Here is a 19,637-nt window from a genome sequence, read left to right as displayed (position 1 = left end):
GCGACTGCGACTGTGTCTGAGCAGGTTGAAGTGTAGTAATGCACACGGTCACATGATTGGGTCAATCAAGATATGCCCTCTCAGATATTATATCCTGCATTTTATTTGAACTTGATTTTTATGAGGAAAAGTGTGGTGTTTTTATTATAATGAAATATATATTGAATCATTAAAAAATATTTTTATTAGTGGTTTTTTTTGTTTTTTTTAATCAATTTTACCAATTTTTTATCAATTACTAGAAATTTCAGGTGACCCCTAGGTTATAAAACACTGATTTACAGTGTAGTAATACAAGAGGCCAGATCTAAGTTAAAAAGACATGCTCATAAGCGGGTAGACATATAATCAGGCTGCAAGAACATATACCATGGCAATATCCTGTAACTTTAGAAATGAACTTTAGGATTTTATTTTTATGCCTGTGTCTGTGTATGCAGCCGTGTTTTTTTTTTTTGCCTATGTATTTTACTGCAGATTTTATTGTAAAGCACTTTGTGAAATCTTTTTGCAAAAACTGCTATATCTCAGGTGTCAAACATGCAGCCTGGGGGCCAAAATCTGGCCTGCGGCGTGAATTAGCAAGTTAGGGCATCAAACTCAAAAATAATATCATAATAACCACAAATAATAACACCATTTTTTTTTCTCTTTAAATTAAATTAAATTATGAAAATATTTACATTAACAAACTATCCTTTTAACAATAAAATGTGAATAACCTGAACAAATATGAACAACCTGAAATGTCTGAAGAAAATTAAGTGCAATTTTAACAATATTCTGCCTGTTACTAAGTGTTTTGTGCCTTTGTAGATCACATATGTAATGCATATGTATGTAAGTATAAATGATAATTCAAGGCATAATATTGGTAAAATTGTACTTACATTTCTTAACAAATTTCATTTTTTTTCACATTATTCACATCCTTTTTGTTTGGATAGTTTGTAAATGTAAATATCGGTATAATTGAATGTTATTTTTTGCACTAAAGCAATTTGGCATTGTCATTATTTATTGGCTACCATGCTATTTATGTACCGGTCCGGCCCACTTCAGATTAAATTTAGCTGAATGTGGCCCCAGGAAGAAAATGAGTTTGACACCGCTGTGCTATATAAATAAACTAGGGCTGTCAAAATTAACGCATTAACACAGATTAATTCATCATCATGATTAATCTGATTAAAAATTTTAAACACAGTTAGTGCCGAAAGACTCTGAATGTCTCTGGAAATGCAGTTTGGGCAGTTTAACAGTAGAGTTACTGTATATATTCCCTTTTTTCTTGAGTCTGTTTGCTCATGCAAAATGACACGCGATTAATATAGATTAAAAATGAATGATATTTCATTCATATTTGATTAATCAAAATTAATCAACAGCAACCCTGTGATTAATCCGATGAAAATGTTTAATATTTGACAGCACTAACATAAACTTTATTAAATGTGCACATCGCCCAGCCTGTCTTCATAGTACTGCTTACTTTTGACTTTTTTTTTTAAAGCCTTTAAGGATTATGATTATTATGTCAACCAACCTATTCTATATCCAATCTCGTACTACAACAACTGTATTATGCTACTGTGTTTTGTTTTTTTTTTCCATTTTTTATCAGATTGAAATTGAGGGTCAGGTGATTTTCAAAAAAGAGAAAGTTCCAAAAAAAAAATTTTGTATTACCAACAATGGAAGAGATAAAAACTACTAAACCTGTTTTGTAGGTCACAGAGAACAGACTGCAATCTAAACAGGTCATGATGGGGTTTTTCCAAAACTTATCCTAAAAAAGGTCATTGTTTCATGAATCATTGTTTAAAATTGAAGTCACTAGTTCACATTCCTTCAGCAAATTAAGCCCAGTCCTCCCACTTGGATGCATCCTTGTTTTTTGACATTTTATACTAAAACATTTCCAGACATAAAGGGAGTATTCAAGGTTTATAGCAGAGTATTTCAACAATCAAGGGATCCTGATAGTTCTTATTAAATTGATGATAATGACATTGCAGTCGGTACATTAACACCATCAGTGCTGCTTGAAACTCTTAACCCTTTATAGGACACTCGTTGAAAGACTCTGAAATTCCAAATATCAACCATAGTGCGTTATTACAAAACTTCTGTGAAATTTTTAAATTTTTTTATTGTCATGTAGAAAATCAAGGTCAGTGAAGTTACCATATTTGGTTCCTTACCCATAAGTGGCAAAAATAAATAAATCCAAGAAGTATATATGACTAGAAAAGCACATGGATCAGTAACACCCACCCCCCCGATCACCATCAAAATGCAATCATTTGTTTCTTGTGGCAGCATCAACATTTCCTGAAAATTCCATCCAAATCTGTCCATAACTTCTTGAGTTATCGTGCTAACAGACAAACAAACAGACAAACCCCGATGAAAACATAACCTCCGCCGTTCCTTGGCGGAGGTAATAATACAAGAAAAACACATGTTAAGGTGAAAAGAACATCATTTTTAGAACATTAGAACAACATAAGTGCTGATCCAGACGTCTGTCAACATCCATATTATCACTTTAAACTAGGAATATCCTGTGCTGAACTAAAGATCGGTATCAGCTGCTGATCTGGCATTTTTTGAAGTTCGAATCAGATTTCGTCATGAGATTGGGCTGAGTTCTGGGGGGGGGGGCTTAAACAAACATCCTGCCCCTCAAATTAAAGTTTCCATAAGTAGGGAAAAGGGAAATGAGCTCCACAACAGCAGGAAACTTAGAGAAATTAGTAAAGCGTCTTAAGTTTCACTTTCACGTTGTACAGTCGTATGATCTGTGTGTACTTATTGTGAGGTACGTACGGCATGGAACACACCCCCCATATAATCCCTAGACGGACCTGTCCATAGACGCCCTATAGAAGGGGTGGAAAACATACGGCCCCAAAGGTTCTAATTTGGCCCACAGTATGAATGTGAAAAGTACAAAAACAATACTAAAGTTCCCTTCCAGACCCTGTAGACCACATTTGACCTGAGATTGTTTCCTCACTGTCCTCACTTTAGCTGTTGTTGTCACTAGTTGCTTTTCCATTGACCCTCAAATTGCGCAAATATAACTAGCGCATAAAAATTTACCAAATGGAAAAACGACAATTTTGCCAAAAGTATAATTTTTCAATTAAAAGTTTTTGTGCCGGCAAGAGGTGGTTTTTCATGTGTAGCGCAAATGGTATATCACGCAAAACTGCAATGGAAAGAACTTTTTTCGCAACTAGAGTCAGGTGAATTAAAAAAACAGATGTTGATGGACGTTACAACAAGCGAAGAAGAAGAAAAAACATGTTGCGGTATGTGTGGACACACCAGGAAACCCAATTATTTTTTAATTTAGTACAAGATAGAGGGGTAATATATAAGAATAATGAATATATCTGTAAATCAACACCATATTTACGTTTGTCGCCATGTTTATGGAATGACTTCTTGTGTCATCTCGCGATAATAAATAAACAAATCATTGCATTTGTGATTTAATGGAAAAACTGACGGTGCGCACCTCTGTTTTTTCAACATTTAGTAAATATTGGTAAAGTTTTGGGCAGATGTCCAGTGGAAAAGCAACTACTGTCATGTAATGTATGTGGAAATGACCAAAAACAGTCACTTGCCCGATAAAGGGTTAAAAGAATCCACAGATTATGTAAAGAACCTGCCTGTGCTTGAGGACAGATCTGTTCTGCATTACTCTGCCTTTACCTCTCACCCCTCTGTACATTCCAGTACCCGTTTTTTTTCTTTTTTCCCTTCTTACCGGGGTAGTTCCTGCAGCCTCCTGCGGTGCTGCCCCTCCTCCACTCTCCTGGGAAGTGTGAGGAGCTCCATTTCTTCAGCTGGCTGTTCTGCAGGGCATCAGCTGTCAGATTACAGATCTCCAGACGGGTGAACTCGCGCAGGAAGTCATTGAAAGACATCCTGAGAAAGACAGAAGTACACTGTTAGAACAAAGTGAAAACGACTGAGACTGCACTTCTGAACAGGTGGTAACTTCACTCATCAGGCACTTTTAAAATATACAGTTTCCTGCAGAGAATGTCACCATATTAAAAAGGCATTAACCGTTTAACAACTTGGCTACAATTTCCTTAGGGGGTCAAATGAGTGGCCATTTTGTCAAAAAAAAAAGTTGTAAGAAATGCATAGAACTGTGTTGAAATAATGCTAATCCATTTGTGCACAGACTACTGATATTATTTGACAGTGGAAGCTCTATTTTCAGAAATATTGGATTTTGAATAGCACGTATATGTGAAAACTTTTGCTGGTGGACGGACGTGACATTACCCATGATGCTCTGGTCAGTACCAGTACTTTATTAGTAATAAACTTATATACTTACTATTGCTAATTCTCCTCTTATTCATAAATGTTAGTATTATGGATCTAAAACAATAACAGCTGAAAAAAAAACACAAAATGTGGCAGTGGACGGATGTGACATGGTTGTTCCAGATCCCATCATACTGATGCTCGGCAGCCATGTCACCGTTTACACTAATGATCCTTGTGCAAAAACTAGGATCAGAATTATTTATTGTATAGTTTATCATCATACTAAAGAGTAAATAACAATATAGAATTGTTATTTCTTTATAAAAACGCTTATTATTAGAAAACTGTTGATTTAAAAAGTGACGTGTGACATTCTTCATGTATGTATTGGCGTAACAGGATGGATCAGCACCATACTCCAGATTGAACCTGTAAAAATAAAACGTGATATGTAGGATAGAATCTTTTAAGAAAAATTGGGGAATCTAAAAGAATAGAATATTTGTTTTTCAGGTAAATTCAGTTCAAATATAACTTGGCTATTTGTGACATGAAAATATAGCATTAATTGTGATGAAATTGGACATTTTTGAGCTGAAAACAGTTCATATGAGCATCAACATGTTGAACAGAACTGAAATCCTGTAAATTTGCAGAACTTCCATTTACCAACACAAAGTTGCTTTGGGGATTCACGTAGATTGATTTCTTATGCACAAAGACAGAAATAAGACCTCTAAGCAAATTTTAGCTGAACTGCAAAATATTACAGTAACTCCTGAACCGTTTGTGCCATCCATAAAATTCAAACGGCATCGTAAAGCTGAGATCATGATTTTTCCAACACTATATGACACTTTACGGCAGCACTGTGGGACTCTGTTACATGTAGAAAGGAACTGAGACTCCCACACAGGCTAAAAAATGCCTGGAAATAACAAAAAATATGACGCCATAAAATGGATACTGAATGTTCAAGAGCAAAAAGGATGTATGAGCAGATGTAAAATAATTGAAAGTTTATTTTTGCACTTCAAATTATTTGGTTCTTACCAAGATTTAAAAAAAAACTTAGATTTAGAAGTGTTAGTGTTAGTCTTATTACCGCCGCCAAGGAGGTTCTGTTTTTGCTGGTGTTGGTTTGTCTGTCTGTCTGTCCGTGTGCAAAATAACTCAAAAAGTTATGGACGGATTTGGATGAAAAATTCAGGAAATGTTGATACTGGCACAAGGAACAAATGATTACATTTTGGTGTTGATGGGGGGGGGCATTGATCTGCCTTGGCGGAGGTCTGCGCTCTCCGAGTGCTTCTGTAGTTTTAAGTGTTCATACGTTTGTAGACATGCTTATTTCTAGATTTAACATTCACAGTTCAAGAATCTTGTCAAGTGAACTTATCTTGCTGCATGGACACATAATTTAACTTGTTTTGAGTACCTTTTTCCTCAGATTTAGTGTTTTTATCTTGTTTGTAGACATCCCTTTTTTGCAGTGTGCAATCTCAAAAATATTCATTATGAACATTTACAGTTGTTTCTGATAATAAATATAGTAAAAACTTCACTTTATTTTTTTTTTAAATCTTTTTTACTAAACACACTGTTTTTGTCGACTCACCAGAATTCACCGTCTTCGCTGCGGTTTTGTAGCCGACCTCTAACAGAGCGGTCCACGCTGTCCCATTCTCTGGAGCTGAATAATTCCCAAGAAAGGCAAAAATGAATCTAAACAGTGCAGCACACAAATTAAAGACAAACACATCAAGCAACTTTTTTTCAGTTTTCAACATGTTATCCAACACAGAATTACGCACTTTCCATAATGGTTAAAATTATGCACACATTTTTCATCATAACTTCAGTTTCTTTGCACTGACAATCAGTAACAACCATTTTACATCCATTTGACTAAAGTGTTCTTAGCAAAACCACAGCATTAACACTGCCTGTGAGTAACTCTGGCTGATATTACATAACATGCGTTAATCCACACCATACACACACTGTCTTTACATTCCTGTCGGCCACGCCTGATCATAAAAAAAGGCTTTAACAGCCTCCAGTTATCTGTGTTTTTTCCTTCCATACTGTCTATACATATATGACAGTATGTATAGATTCTATACATCAGGGGTGTCAGACTCATTTCAGTTCAGGGACCATATTCACCCCAATTTGATCTCCAGTGGGCTGGACCAGTAAAATAATAGTGAAAAAAATAAAATTACATTATGATAATGTTTAATATCTACATTGTTTCCTTAAAAATCTAAATAATGTGAACAACTTGAAATGTCTTAAGAAAAACAAGTGCAGTTTTAACAATATTCTGCCTCAGTTTATCAGTTTATCATTTACTCATGTGCATTACAACTTACATTACAATTACAAATACACAATATTTAGTAACAGGTAGAATATTGATGAAATTGCATTGACTTTTGTCAAGACATTTTGTTCATATTTGTTCAGGTTATTCACATTTTTGTATAAGGATACTTTGTTAATGTAAACATTTTCATGTAATTTTACTTTTTTACACTAAAGCAAAGATAAAATCTGCAGTTGTCATTATTTATGACAGTTTTTTTCTGGTCTGACCCAACTGAGATCTAATTGGTTTATATGTGTATGTATGGAACCTGAAATAAAATGATTTTTACACCACTGATTGTTAATATCTTCAGTGTAATTTTTGCATTTCACAAATTCATCCCACAGGCCGGACTGGACCCTTTGGCGGGCCGGATTTGGCCCCCGGGCCACATGTTTGACGCCTGCGCTATACATAGTACAGAGGTGGCTAGCCCTGGTCCTAGAGAGCCACTGTCCTGCATGTTTTAGATGTTTCCCTCTTCCAGCACACCTGACGGTCGTTCTCAGGCTTCTGCAGAGCTGGATGATAGGCTGATCATTTGAATCAGGTGTGTTGGAAGAGGGATACATGTAAAACATGCAGGATAGTGGCTCTCCAGGACCAGGGTTGGCCACCCCTGACATAATACGTTGGAACACACAAGGTGGTCTAGAAAAACTTCCAGGAATCTTTTTTATCTAATCTCACTCTGCATCTATTGTCTTCACTTGTGACACTGGGCAGAAAACCCTTCATTCTCTCAGTATCATGGCTGTTTAATGCAAAGTCATACTTGTCACTCCAGGCTCCAGTCCATTCCACTTCTCCCCAGGGATTTCTGATCCGAACCAGCTTGGTCAGATTTCCTCTGTAGACCACCTGAGGGTTAACACAGGATCAGTGGCTACAAGTACTGGAATATAAACTGGACAGAAATGGATTTGTACAGAAAAACATAACGTCCTGCGCACTTTTAATTCCCCTCAGCCAAATACAGTGTAAGAGTCTGTTGAAAGTGGGACTTTGCCACATATGTGCTGATAATATCTAGTTTAAATATGGATATATGAATATATTATTACTATATTACTATATAGGACAACATAGAATATTAAATGTATTTATATTATATATGTGTTTTTGCTTCTTCCCAACTGCCATCAGACTGTTAAATACATCTGTGTAATAATCCAACACAGTTCCTCCTCTCAGGAGTAATCTTTTCGTGCAATTATGGTTTTATGTGCAATTATTTTAACATTTCTCTTTTTATTACTTGTTATATTTATATTTATATTGTGGTTTTAATCTTTTGCCCTTTTATGCTTTATTGTCTTATTTATTGTTCTGTAAGCTGTTCCTATATATTTTTGGCTGCTAAGGTGTTTTTTATATTTCTTGTGTCTATGCAAAAAGTCGATGAAACGTAATTTCGTTCTGCACTGTATCTGTATTGATATTGTGTTTGAATGAATATAAAGTGAATCTTGAATCTTGTTTGTTTTTTAGTTTTTATGAATATCTGGTATTAATATCTGGTAGGATAATTTATAAATGGGTATTATTATATTAGTGTATATAGGAAAAAGGATGTGTGATATTGTTTTATTATTATTATTATTATTATTGTTATTATTATTATTATTGTTATTGTTATTATTATTAGCAGTAGTAGTATTATATTGATATTCATATAAAATAATAATTACTATATGGAGATCATAAGGAATAGAGATTGGGGGTAGGAGTACATAAGTTTTTACTTCTTCCTACTCCTTATTGAGCATGTATAATTTCATTTCATTTATTTTATTTATTTTATCTTTTGTTTACTTATCATCCTTTTATGTACCAGTACTGATATTTTGTTGGTTTATTTTTGTTTTGATTTCACTGTCTACATGTTCGAAATAAAGATTTTAATCAATCGATCACTCAATCAATCAATCAATCAAAAAGTTACTTCCCTATAACTTAGATTAGATAGTCTTTGTGTAAAACGTATTACAAACATATTTAAATTTGAAAGTACTCAGATATTATAACTGCACAAGGCACCTTTAGATTTCAAAGACTAAAGACAATGATCCCATACTTTCTGTTTGTATGTGTGTATATTATGATTAGACACCTCTTTGTAGATATTTATGGTGTATGCAGGGTGTTATTAGTTGGGGGGAGTGGGGGGCCCAGCATTTGTGGGGGGGCCCTTAGAGCAGTGGAGGGGGTCCAGTGGATACAGGTTGGAAGTTGTGAAAATTTCGTGTATAATAGAGGAATAGAACCTGAGAGTTGGACGTTGAAAATAGGAAACTTTCACTTTCGTTTCACTCCAGCGTTACGTTAGTTATGGACCACACCCCCATGTATAAAACTGGTTCGGTTTGTTTCTTTATTTCTTTATTAACACTCTAGCAGCAAAACTATTGGTTGAATTCATACCAAATTGGGTTTATAGATTACTAGTGATGCAGAATAGATGCCAATACATTTTGGGGAAAATAAAAGTTTACATTTTTTATGAATTTTTTAAAATTCTTTTTCCCCCATTTTCTTACAATGGGCGAAATTTCAAATGTCTGTAGCAGCAAAACTACTGACTGAATTCATGCCAAATTAGGTTTATAGATTGCCAGTAATTTAAAATAGATGCAATTACATTTTGGGAAAAGTAGGTCAAAGTAAAAAATTTTTATGAATTTTTAAAATCTTTATTCTTCTCCCATTTACTTATAATTGGTGAAATGTCAAACGTCTATAAAAACATCAATTTTGTTTCAATTTACTTCAAACTTGGTACATATATAGAAGCAATTAATATGGTGACGTCACCACACGCATAGACATGATGACATCAGCTGGATCGATGCCTAAATAAGCTACAATACGTGCGAGGGGCGGGGTTTGTTGTGCCTGGAACCACTTGTGTGATATTTCCAAAGTTTGACTCTTATTAAATAAAGATTAGACATTATTCTGACCTCGTCCACACCAGTCACAGAGTATGCATGTCCCTTCACCAGCTTCTTGAATGTGACAGCCTCCATGTCTGATGAACTTGTGATCTGACAGAGGACAAAGAATAGGACACAAAAAGTCAAGCATGTCAAAGGCATCAAGAGTATCTACAAAAGGATTCCAAAAGTGTGTGTGTGTGTGTGTGTGTGTGTGTGTGTGTGTGTGTGTGTGTGTGTGTGTGTACGCGTGCAGTTGCATGTGACAGGGTCAGTGAAGTCACAATGATCATCAAAACATCTGCATTTAAGATGTAACAAATCCATCAGACGCTAATTCGAACATGTGTCACCACAATATAACTGTAACTGAACTGAGATGGAATGGAACATAAGTCAGTTCTAAACATAATGACCTTATGACCGCTGACATAATCACACATTACTGTCAAACTCAACTGTTAATTAATGAGGTTTCAAATGGAACGCAAGACTCTCATATGTAAAACAATACACATACAAAAAAATAAAGCTAAACTTCATCGTTGATTCATTAGTTTGCCTGTACACTATCATAAGGCGATATGCAAACAGTGGTAAAAATGACCATGACCTTCTGCTGAAATGGTTTGTGAAGCATTTTGTGATACTATACCGATGTCTTTAGTTATCTATGGTAGAGATAGACATGGTTTTCAGATAATAAAAGATTGATCTGTGTGTGCTGGGGATGCACTGATGCACATATAAAGTGTCAACTAAGGACAAACATTTGTTTTTGATATAATGTTTGAAAAATAATTTGGAGTAAATGATCTCTTGAATATTAAGGGAAAAGTCCCTTTGAGTTAAAGTGCAGACTGGAGTTGAAGCAGATAAATCCAATTAAAGGATTCCTGCACTTATTTCAATGTGAAGGATTCATTTATTAATAGTGTTTTTGTAGAAGTGAACAAATAACTATAGTTGTAAGAGTATGAGAGTGTAAATGGATGTGTATGACTGAAAAGAAGGAATGATTTAACTAAATTCTATACAGCAGTTCTTTCACTTTGTGGCATTTATGGCCAAACATCTGAGTTGCGATGTCACAGCGACCTTTAGTGACCTTTAGCGATCTGATCTGTCCATCCATGAGCCCAAATGAAAATAAACCCTCTAGGTATTCCTGAGACACTGTTAGAATGGACAGATGCCTTATTACCTCCGCCTGGAGGTATTGTGATCACTTTGCTTTGTGTGTTTGTGTAGTTGTGTGTTTGTTTGCATGTTTGTTTGTTAGCAGAATAACTCAAAAAGTTATGAATGCATTTTCAGGAAATTTTCAGGAAATGTTGATACTGGCCCAAGGAAGAAAGGACTAAATTTAGGTGGTGATTTGGGGGAGGGGGGGTCTGTCTTGGCGGAGGTCTGCTCTCTCTGAGTGCTTTTCTTGTTTTTCTTTATCTTACCTTGTACATATCCTACATTAGCTGTATATATCCTATGTTACCTGTATATCCTATATAACCTGTATATATATCCTATAATACCTGTATATATCCTATATTATCTATACATCATATATAACCTGTATAAAACCTATATCACCTGTATATATCCTATATTATCTATATATCCTACATCACCTGTATATATCCTATATCACCTGTATATATCTTATATTATCTATATATCCTATATCACCTGTATATATCCTATATTATCTATATATCCTACATCACCTGTATATATCCTATATCACCTGTATATATCCTATATTATCTATATATCCTATATCACCTGTATATATCCTATATCACCTGTATATATCCTATATTATCTATATATCCTACATCACCTGTATATATCCTATATCACCTGTATATATCCTATATCACCTGTATATATCCTATATTATCTATATATCCTACATCACCTGTATATATCCTATATCACCTGTATATATCCTATATTATCTACATATCCTATATCACCTGTATATATCCTATATTATCTATATATCCTATATCACCTGTATATATCCTATATCACCTGTATATATCTATATAATCTATATATCCTATATAACCTGTATGTAACCTATATCACCTGTATATATCCTATATCACCTGTATATATCTTATATTATCTATATATCCTATATCACCTGTATATATCCTATATCACCTGTATATATCTTATATTATCTATATATCCTATATCACCTGTATATATCCTATATCACCTGTATATATCCTTATTTGTTGTACATATTTCTCATCTGTAGTACAGAGTTAGCTTTTATATATTTCCATAATTCTAGTAGTATTTTAGTAGCATGTATGTATTTAATACTTTATTCTGGAGCTTTCTGCACATGCCTACATGTTTCTTTATTATTTTGTGTGATTTTTTTAAACAGTCTTTTTTTTTTGCGCTAAGTGTTTTTGCTGCTAAACTGATTTTCATTGATCCTGTGACAGTGACATTAAAGATCTATTCTATTCTATTCTATTCTATTCTATTCTATTCTATCCTGTTAAGTCACAGTGACCTTTGACCTGTGGACACTAAAACTGTCTCATTTTGGTTATTTTGCAGATATTAGATCTGAAGCCTCCGTCTGCTTTAGTTTCTTTCCCAGCTGTGACTGCCCTCTGCTGCTCATCTGTCAGACTCATAAACCTTCTACACATAAAACTACACCCACTTGTTTACACAGACAACCCAAACCCCCCCCTCCTCCTCCACTTGTTTACTGAGTGTGTGTTGGTACTGACGTCTATGGAGCAGCCCAGCAGGGACCCTCGCTCTATGGCCCTGCCGATGATGCTGAACATGTCCGAGGGTGCCTTCCTCAGCTCATACATCTCTGTCACGCCTCCGGTGAAGTCTTCAAAACCCTCTGAAGTACTGCCTCCAGACAAAGCCTCATAACATCCATTTAGTCTGGGAAATACAAGAGCACAGGATTCAGTCAGTTACATGTAAATATGTTCATTAATATCCACCAGGTCATCAGATCCATTAAAGCACAGGTGTCAAACATGTGGCCTGGGGGCCAAATCCGGCCCACCAAAGGGTCCAATCCGGCCCCTGGGATGAATTTGTGAAATGCAAAAATTACACAGAAGATTTTTACAATTGAGGATGTAAAAATCCTTTTAGGTCAATTCAATCTAAAGTGGGTCAGACCAGTAAAATACTATCATAATAACATATACAGGGTGTCCCATAGGTCTCCATACATAGGAAAAATAAACGTTTCTTGACATAAACCATTTTTATTTATATAATATGCTCTATATGACTGCCATTTTGTCGGGAACACATTTCACCGCGTGTCCTCCACTGCTGAAGAACTATAAAGAAGAAATATAAAGAAATACATGCTAGAACCATATATGTATGGAATGTATTATGTCTCCTATGTATGGAGACTTATGGGACACCCTGTATAAATAATGAAAACCACAATTTTTTTCTATTTGTTTTAGTTTAAAAACAGTAAAATTACACAGAAATTTTACATCTACAGACTAGCCTTTTAGAAAAAATGTGAATAACATGAACAAATATGAACATCCTGAAGCGTCTTCAGAGTAGTATGTCTAATTTTACCAATATTCTGCCTGTTATTAAATGTTTTGTGTATTTGTAGATCCACTCTGATCTGTAAATTGTGATGCATAAATGACAAACTAGGCACAATATTATTAAAATTGCACTTATTTTTAAAAATTATGTTCAGGTTGTTCGTATTTGTTCATGTTATGTTCAAGTACGGTTCGTAGATGTAAACATTTTCATAACAGAAATTGACTTTTTTCACTCAAAAACAGAGAGAAAACTTTAGGGTTGATATTATTTATCAGTTCTTATCCTGTTATTTATATTCTTTTACTGGTTCGGCCCACTTTAGATCAGATTAGGCTGAATGTGGAACTGAACTCAAATGAGTTTGACACCCCTGCATTAAAAGGTTGGATTATATTTAACTTTGAACTGATGGAGTTTAGGATGGGTCTAAAACACACACACTAGACGGTCTCATAGTCCAATACATGCAGTTTTGCCTGTATGTCTTTTGTTAAAACTGAATGTTTAGTGTAACTTTGCTATAGGTAGTGTTGAAGTCACATTTAAATACATGATTTCTTCAAAATTAGTTTAATACAATTTCATTTCTTCTGCTGTAATTCTAGCATTGATTGTAAACAAATATTCATGAAAGCCTTTGGGTTTCTATGAAAAAAGTGAATGTAAAAGAAAAAATATAGAGAATAATACTATGGCCTAAATAGAAACCCACACTGATTAGTGATATTTAAAAAATAAATAAATAAATAAATAAAAATAAAAATAAAAATAAAAATAATAATAATAAGCCACAGGTTAACAGGTTCTACTTTGTGTTCCTGGATGAATTTTCCTCTTTATTTAACCTTTTTTAAGTGACTTATCACCCTTTATTATAATATTATCCTCTGTATTTTGTGTTTTTTCAGTGTAAATAGCGTATTTTCCTATATTTATTTTACTGATCGTGTAGATGTTCATAAAAGCTCAGATTGAAGTTGAGGGACATTATATCAGAAACAGAGAAAACTCAAGAAAAAGTGACTTTTTCAGTCAAATCTCTCATTAACTGAACATAAACCCAGTGTTTCCATCCACTGTCATTGATCCAACTCTACGGGTTTTACTGGTGAATCAATGTTGTAGAAGATGACGGTGTTTCCACGGTAACTACGGAGCCTCTGAACGTCCAGCTCTAACTTTGTGGCAGTTCCCTAATTAATTTTCCTCTTTATTTAACCTTTCTTAAGAGATTTATCATCATTTATTATAATATTATCCTCTGTGCTTTGTGTTTTTCAATGTAAATAATATTTTCCTATATTCATTTTACTGATCATGTAGATGTTCATAAAAACTCAGATTAAAGTTGAGGGTTATTATATCAGAAACAGAGAAAGCTCAAGGAAAAGTGACTTTTTCAGTCAAATCTCTCATTAACTGAACATAAACCCAGTGTGTCCATCCACTGTCATTGATCCAACTCCTCTTTACTGGTGAATCAATGTTATAGAAGATGACAGTGTTTCCACGGTAACTATGGGGCCTCTGAACACCCAAATGGGTCATATCTGATGACCATGAAAAGATGAATAACTGTATTTTACACCTATTATTTCAACACATCCATAGGTTTAGTGGTTCAGAAGTTGTCAGCAGATGGTTTGTGTCAGTGGTGGATGTTTGGGTCTTTATGGGTTCATAGCAATCATCTTCCTCTATGTTTATTTGATGTTCTCCATTACAGATACTATATAAACTGTACAGTCCACAGACAGTAAAAGTACATTATGTTCTCTGTGACAGACTGTACTACATGACCGTATATGAACATGTGCCTACGTGGTGGCAGTCGGTGTAGACACATTGGCATAAATCTCTCTTTTACTTGACAAAGCCAACTGCTGTGCCTCCTGTCGCTCTCATTCTTACTATACTTGGCAAACTCTTCCATGAATAATGCAGCACTTCCCATTTACACTTCCACAAATTCACAGCTGACGCCACAGCTGGAGGAGCTTTAAACTTTTCCCACACTGACTGTGAACGCTCACATGGGAGATTTAAACCAAAGATGTTTGAGTCTTGGTGAACTTAGGAAACTGCATTATACTGTATTATTTTTACCTCTGCCAAAGAGGTTTGGTTTTCATTGGGGTTTGTTTGTTTGTTTGTTTGTTTGTTTGTTTGTTTGTTTGTTTGTTTGTTTGTTTGTTTGTGTGACTGTTTGCAAGGTAACTCAAAAAGTAATGGATGGATTTTGATTAAATTTTCAGGAAATTTTGATACTGGCACAAGGAACAAATGATTAAATTTTAGTGGAGATTGGTGGTGGTGGTCATGGGGGGGGGCATCTGCCTTAGCGGAGGTCTGCGCTCTCCAAGTGCTTTTCTAGTTTTTTACTGAAATCATGCCAATTCAAAGCTTAACAAAAACAGAATATTATCCATTTATGCCCGTGATTTTTCACTTACAGTCACAAAAAAAATTATTAGACCGCCCCTTGTTTTCCTCAGTTTCTTGTTCATTTTAATGCCTGGTACAACTAAAGGTACATTTGTTTGGACAAATATAATGATAACAAAAATAATTCATAGTAGTTTAATTTCAGAGCTGATATCTATCCATTTTACATGTTTGTTTGTTTTTTTATAATAACCAAAATCACTTCAGTTCTTCCATCAATATCTATGGCATTGTACTGACAAAAATAAGTCAAATCATTGTACATTAAATGATAATGTATATAAATAATATTTGAAATCTATTTTTCAAAAATTGATATCAACACTGACGCTTCCAGATGCTGATATGGTTCTATGTGTCATGCTATTATCTACAGTTATGGAAAAAATTATTAGACCACCCCTTGTTTTCTTCAGTTTCTTGTTCATTTTAATGCCTGGTACAACTAAAGGTACATTTGTTTCAACAAATATAATGATAACAAAAATAGTTCATAGTAGTTTAATTTCAGAGCTGATATCTATCCATTTTACATGTTTTGTTTTTATAATAACCAAAATCACTTCAGTTCTTCCATCAGTATCTATGGCATTGTACTGACAAAAACAGTGCTTTTAGACAGTCCATGTTTTCTTTTCTGTCTGTTTTAGTCACATGATACACACAGGAATTAGTACTAGATTGTATAACCATTGTTTTTGATGACTTTTGATGGTCTAACAATGTTTTCTGTGACTGTATACATTTGCATGGCACAAAAAATATAATAAGCTCTTTATGTCTCATATTCAGATTTAGTAATAAGTAAAAAATATTATTTTACAGTGGGTCAGTGAAATAAATTAGTAAAATAATTTTTTGAACTGATTCCCCTAGGATATCTTACCGATATTATACTTAACAGTGTCGATCAATTCTACAGAGTATGGCGCCCATTTTTGGACGCTCTTCTACCCTATTAAAAGGACCATTATGCACTTAAATGATATTCATAAATGTGACTCTCATACAGTGTAAATCTGACCTGCCAAATTCTGCATTAAGCTATGTTTTTGTCTTTTTTTTTTCTTTATTTCTCATGTCAGAGCAGTCATATATGTTTTGTTCTGTCTAGTCTTTTGAAGACACTGTTTTGTTGAATGAAAAACCAAAAATTGCAATAAAAACAGTGGAGTTAAAAAAAAAAAAAAGGAACTAAGCAATAGGTCTTACTTGGCATACGCCTTCTCCAGCAGTGCACTCCAGAACTCACTTCCCTCCACTGAGTGCACAAACAGTAGCTTTCCATCCTTCACTGGCAATCTGTCATCAATCACCACCTCCACCCACTCACCGAACTGCCAGAACTGTAGGACACACAAAAGGAAATATTCACACATACAGGGTGAACTATAACACTGGGTTACAAACAAATGTTTTTTGCAAGTTGTCTAGGTTTTTTCAACTGAATTAGGACCATTTTGCACCGCTAAATCCAAAAATGACATCTGTTTTTCTCAATCAGGTCAGGTTTTTTTGCTAATTAGATTTTTAAAAATTTGATCTTCTCACAAAATTGATTACATTTTTGTGACTTTATCAGTTGATTTTTTATATAGTTCTCACCCAAAATAGTTTTTAAGAGAAAAAAAATCATTTTCTAACAGGATTCCTGTTAGGTACAATGGTGTATTCACCACAGATGTAGCAGAATACGTCAGGCTTATTTTTGCAAGATCTTCTAGTCGAAGCCATTTCATTCACCTGTAATATTAAAAAAAACATTAATCATAAATTGGCAAAAGTAAAATCTTCAGAACTCGTTTATTGCAAGAAATAACCCTAATCCCAACCCTAATCCTAACCCTAATCCTAATCCTAAAACTAACCCTAACCCTAATACTAACCCTAACCCTAATACTAATCCTAACCCTAATCCTAATACTAACCCTAATCCTAATACTAATCCTAATCCTAATCCTAATCCTAATACTAATCCTAATCCTAATACTAACCCTAATACTAATACTAACCCTAACCCTAATACTAATCCTAATCCTAATACTAACCCTAATCCTAATACTAACCCTCATCCTAATACTCACCCTAACCCTAATACTAACCCTAATACTAACCCTAACCCTAATACTAATCCTAACCCTAATCCTAATACTAACCCTAATCCTAATACTCACCCTAACCCTAATACTAACCCTAATACTAACCCTAATACTAACCCTAATACTAATCCTAACCCTAATCCTAATACTAACCCTAATCCTAATACTCACCCTAATCCTAATCCTAACCCTAATCCTAATACTAACCCTAATCCTAATACTCACCCTAATCCTAATACTAACCCTAATACTAATACTAACCCTAATCCTAATACTAACCCTAATCCTAATACTCACCCTAATCCTAATACTAACCCTAATACTAATACTAACCCTAATCCTAATACTAACCCTAATACTAATACTAACCCTAATCCTAATACTCACCCTAATACTAACCCTAACCTGTAATATTAAAAAAAAACATTAATCATAAATTGGCAAAAGTAAAATCTTCAGAACTCGTTTATTGCAAGAAATATGAAAGAATTTTGTATCATATGATGTGAAAATGCCCATAAATGTAAGCAAAAATGTTAAAAAAAAAAAAAAAAAAAAAAAAAAAAAGGCAATATGTAGCATAGTTCAGAAAGTTGACCTGATTGAGCAAAATTAATGTGATTTTTGGATTCAGCACATCAAAATTATCCTAAATCAGCTCAAAAAACTTCAACAATAAATTTGTTGTTGACCAGTGTAATCAGAGTCAGAATACTCTAAAAATCCCAATGTAATAAAAAAAATTTAAAAAGTACTATATATATATATATATATATATATATATATTAAAAGACAAAACACAATCCAACCTAAGAAAATATTCAGAAATTAAAAAAGAAAAAAAAAATTATAATAAATAAATATATACAGGTTTAAAAGTGTGTTGGTCGACCAGCAGGGGGCAGCACAGACAAACAAGGCCTCACTGAGTTTTGTCTGCTGCAACTAAACACTTGCCAAAACATCTACTGCATGTTAGTCCATCACAGAAGAGGATTGTCTAGTCTGTAGCTGGTCCAAGGTTTCTACAACAATGTCAGATCAGAAAAAGTTCACATAGAGTCCAAGTACAGAAAACACTGGTAAAGCAGAGAATAGTGGTATCTGCAGTCACGGAAAATACTATTAGACCGTCAAAAGTCATCAAAAACATCAAAAGAAATCAAACACCAAAATCAAAAGAAAACATGGAATGTCTAAAAGCGCTGTTTTTGTCAGTACAATGCCATAGATATTGAAGGAAGAACTGAAGTGATTTTGGTTATTATCAAGAAAACATGTTAAATAGATAGATATCAGCTCTGAAATTAAACTACTATGAGCTATTTTTGTTGTTATCATTATATTTGTCCAAACAAATGTACCTTTAGTTGTACCAGGCATTAAAATGAACAAGAAATAGAAGAAAACAAGAGGTGGTCTAATACTGTTTTCCGTGACTGTATGTGTAATTAAACTTGTATTTTAACATATTCAGTATTTTGTGTGGTCAGCTTCATTTGATTAGTAAATACACATCCATGCCTTCTATTCAGTTACAGCCACATTCCAAAAAAAAAAAAAAGTTTTAACATACAGTTCATTTAAGGACAGATGATGATGTCAGAACTCTGGATAGTAATGTGATTTGAAACAGCTGGAAAGGCCTGGTCCTGCAGCAGCAAATATGAACCAAACAGATACACACACAACACTGGATGCCCCCAGTGAAAAACTCACACAATAAACAGAACAAGGAGAAAAGAGCAGTAGTAGTAGTAGTAGTAGTAGTAGTAGTACTGGCAGTAGTAGTAGTAGTAGTAGTAGTAGTAGTAGTAGTACTGGCAGTAGTAGTAGTAGTAGTAGTAGTAGTAGTAGTAGTAGTAGTAGTAGTGGTAGTAGTAATAGCAGTAGTAGTAG

General features: G+C 34.2%; 1 protein-coding gene across 1 annotated transcript in view; it reads right to left on the bottom strand.

Moving 5' to 3' along the window:
- The window catches only part of capn1 (calpain 1), a 68,456-nt gene that overhangs the window by 10,586 nt on the left and 38,233 nt on the right, over positions 1 to 19,637 (bottom strand). The window contains exons 5-10 of the mRNA XM_030162064.1: positions 16,852 to 16,985; positions 12,375 to 12,543; positions 9,640 to 9,723; positions 7,452 to 7,537; positions 5,921 to 5,995; positions 3,785 to 3,945 (exon numbers count right to left, since the gene is read on the bottom strand). Of these exons, the coding sequence (XP_030017924.1) occupies positions 3,785 to 3,945; positions 5,921 to 5,995; positions 7,452 to 7,537; positions 9,640 to 9,723; positions 12,375 to 12,543; positions 16,852 to 16,985 (709 nt within the window). The remainder of the gene's footprint in view (positions 1 to 3,784; positions 3,946 to 5,920; positions 5,996 to 7,451; positions 7,538 to 9,639; positions 9,724 to 12,374; positions 12,544 to 16,851; positions 16,986 to 19,637) is intronic.

This window comes from Sphaeramia orbicularis, chromosome 18, assembly GCF_902148855.1.
Source record: "Sphaeramia orbicularis chromosome 18, fSphaOr1.1, whole genome shotgun sequence".
Taxonomy (NCBI): Eukaryota; Metazoa; Chordata; class Actinopteri; order Kurtiformes; family Apogonidae; genus Sphaeramia; species Sphaeramia orbicularis.
This window is presented reverse-complemented; position numbering and strand designations above follow the sequence as displayed.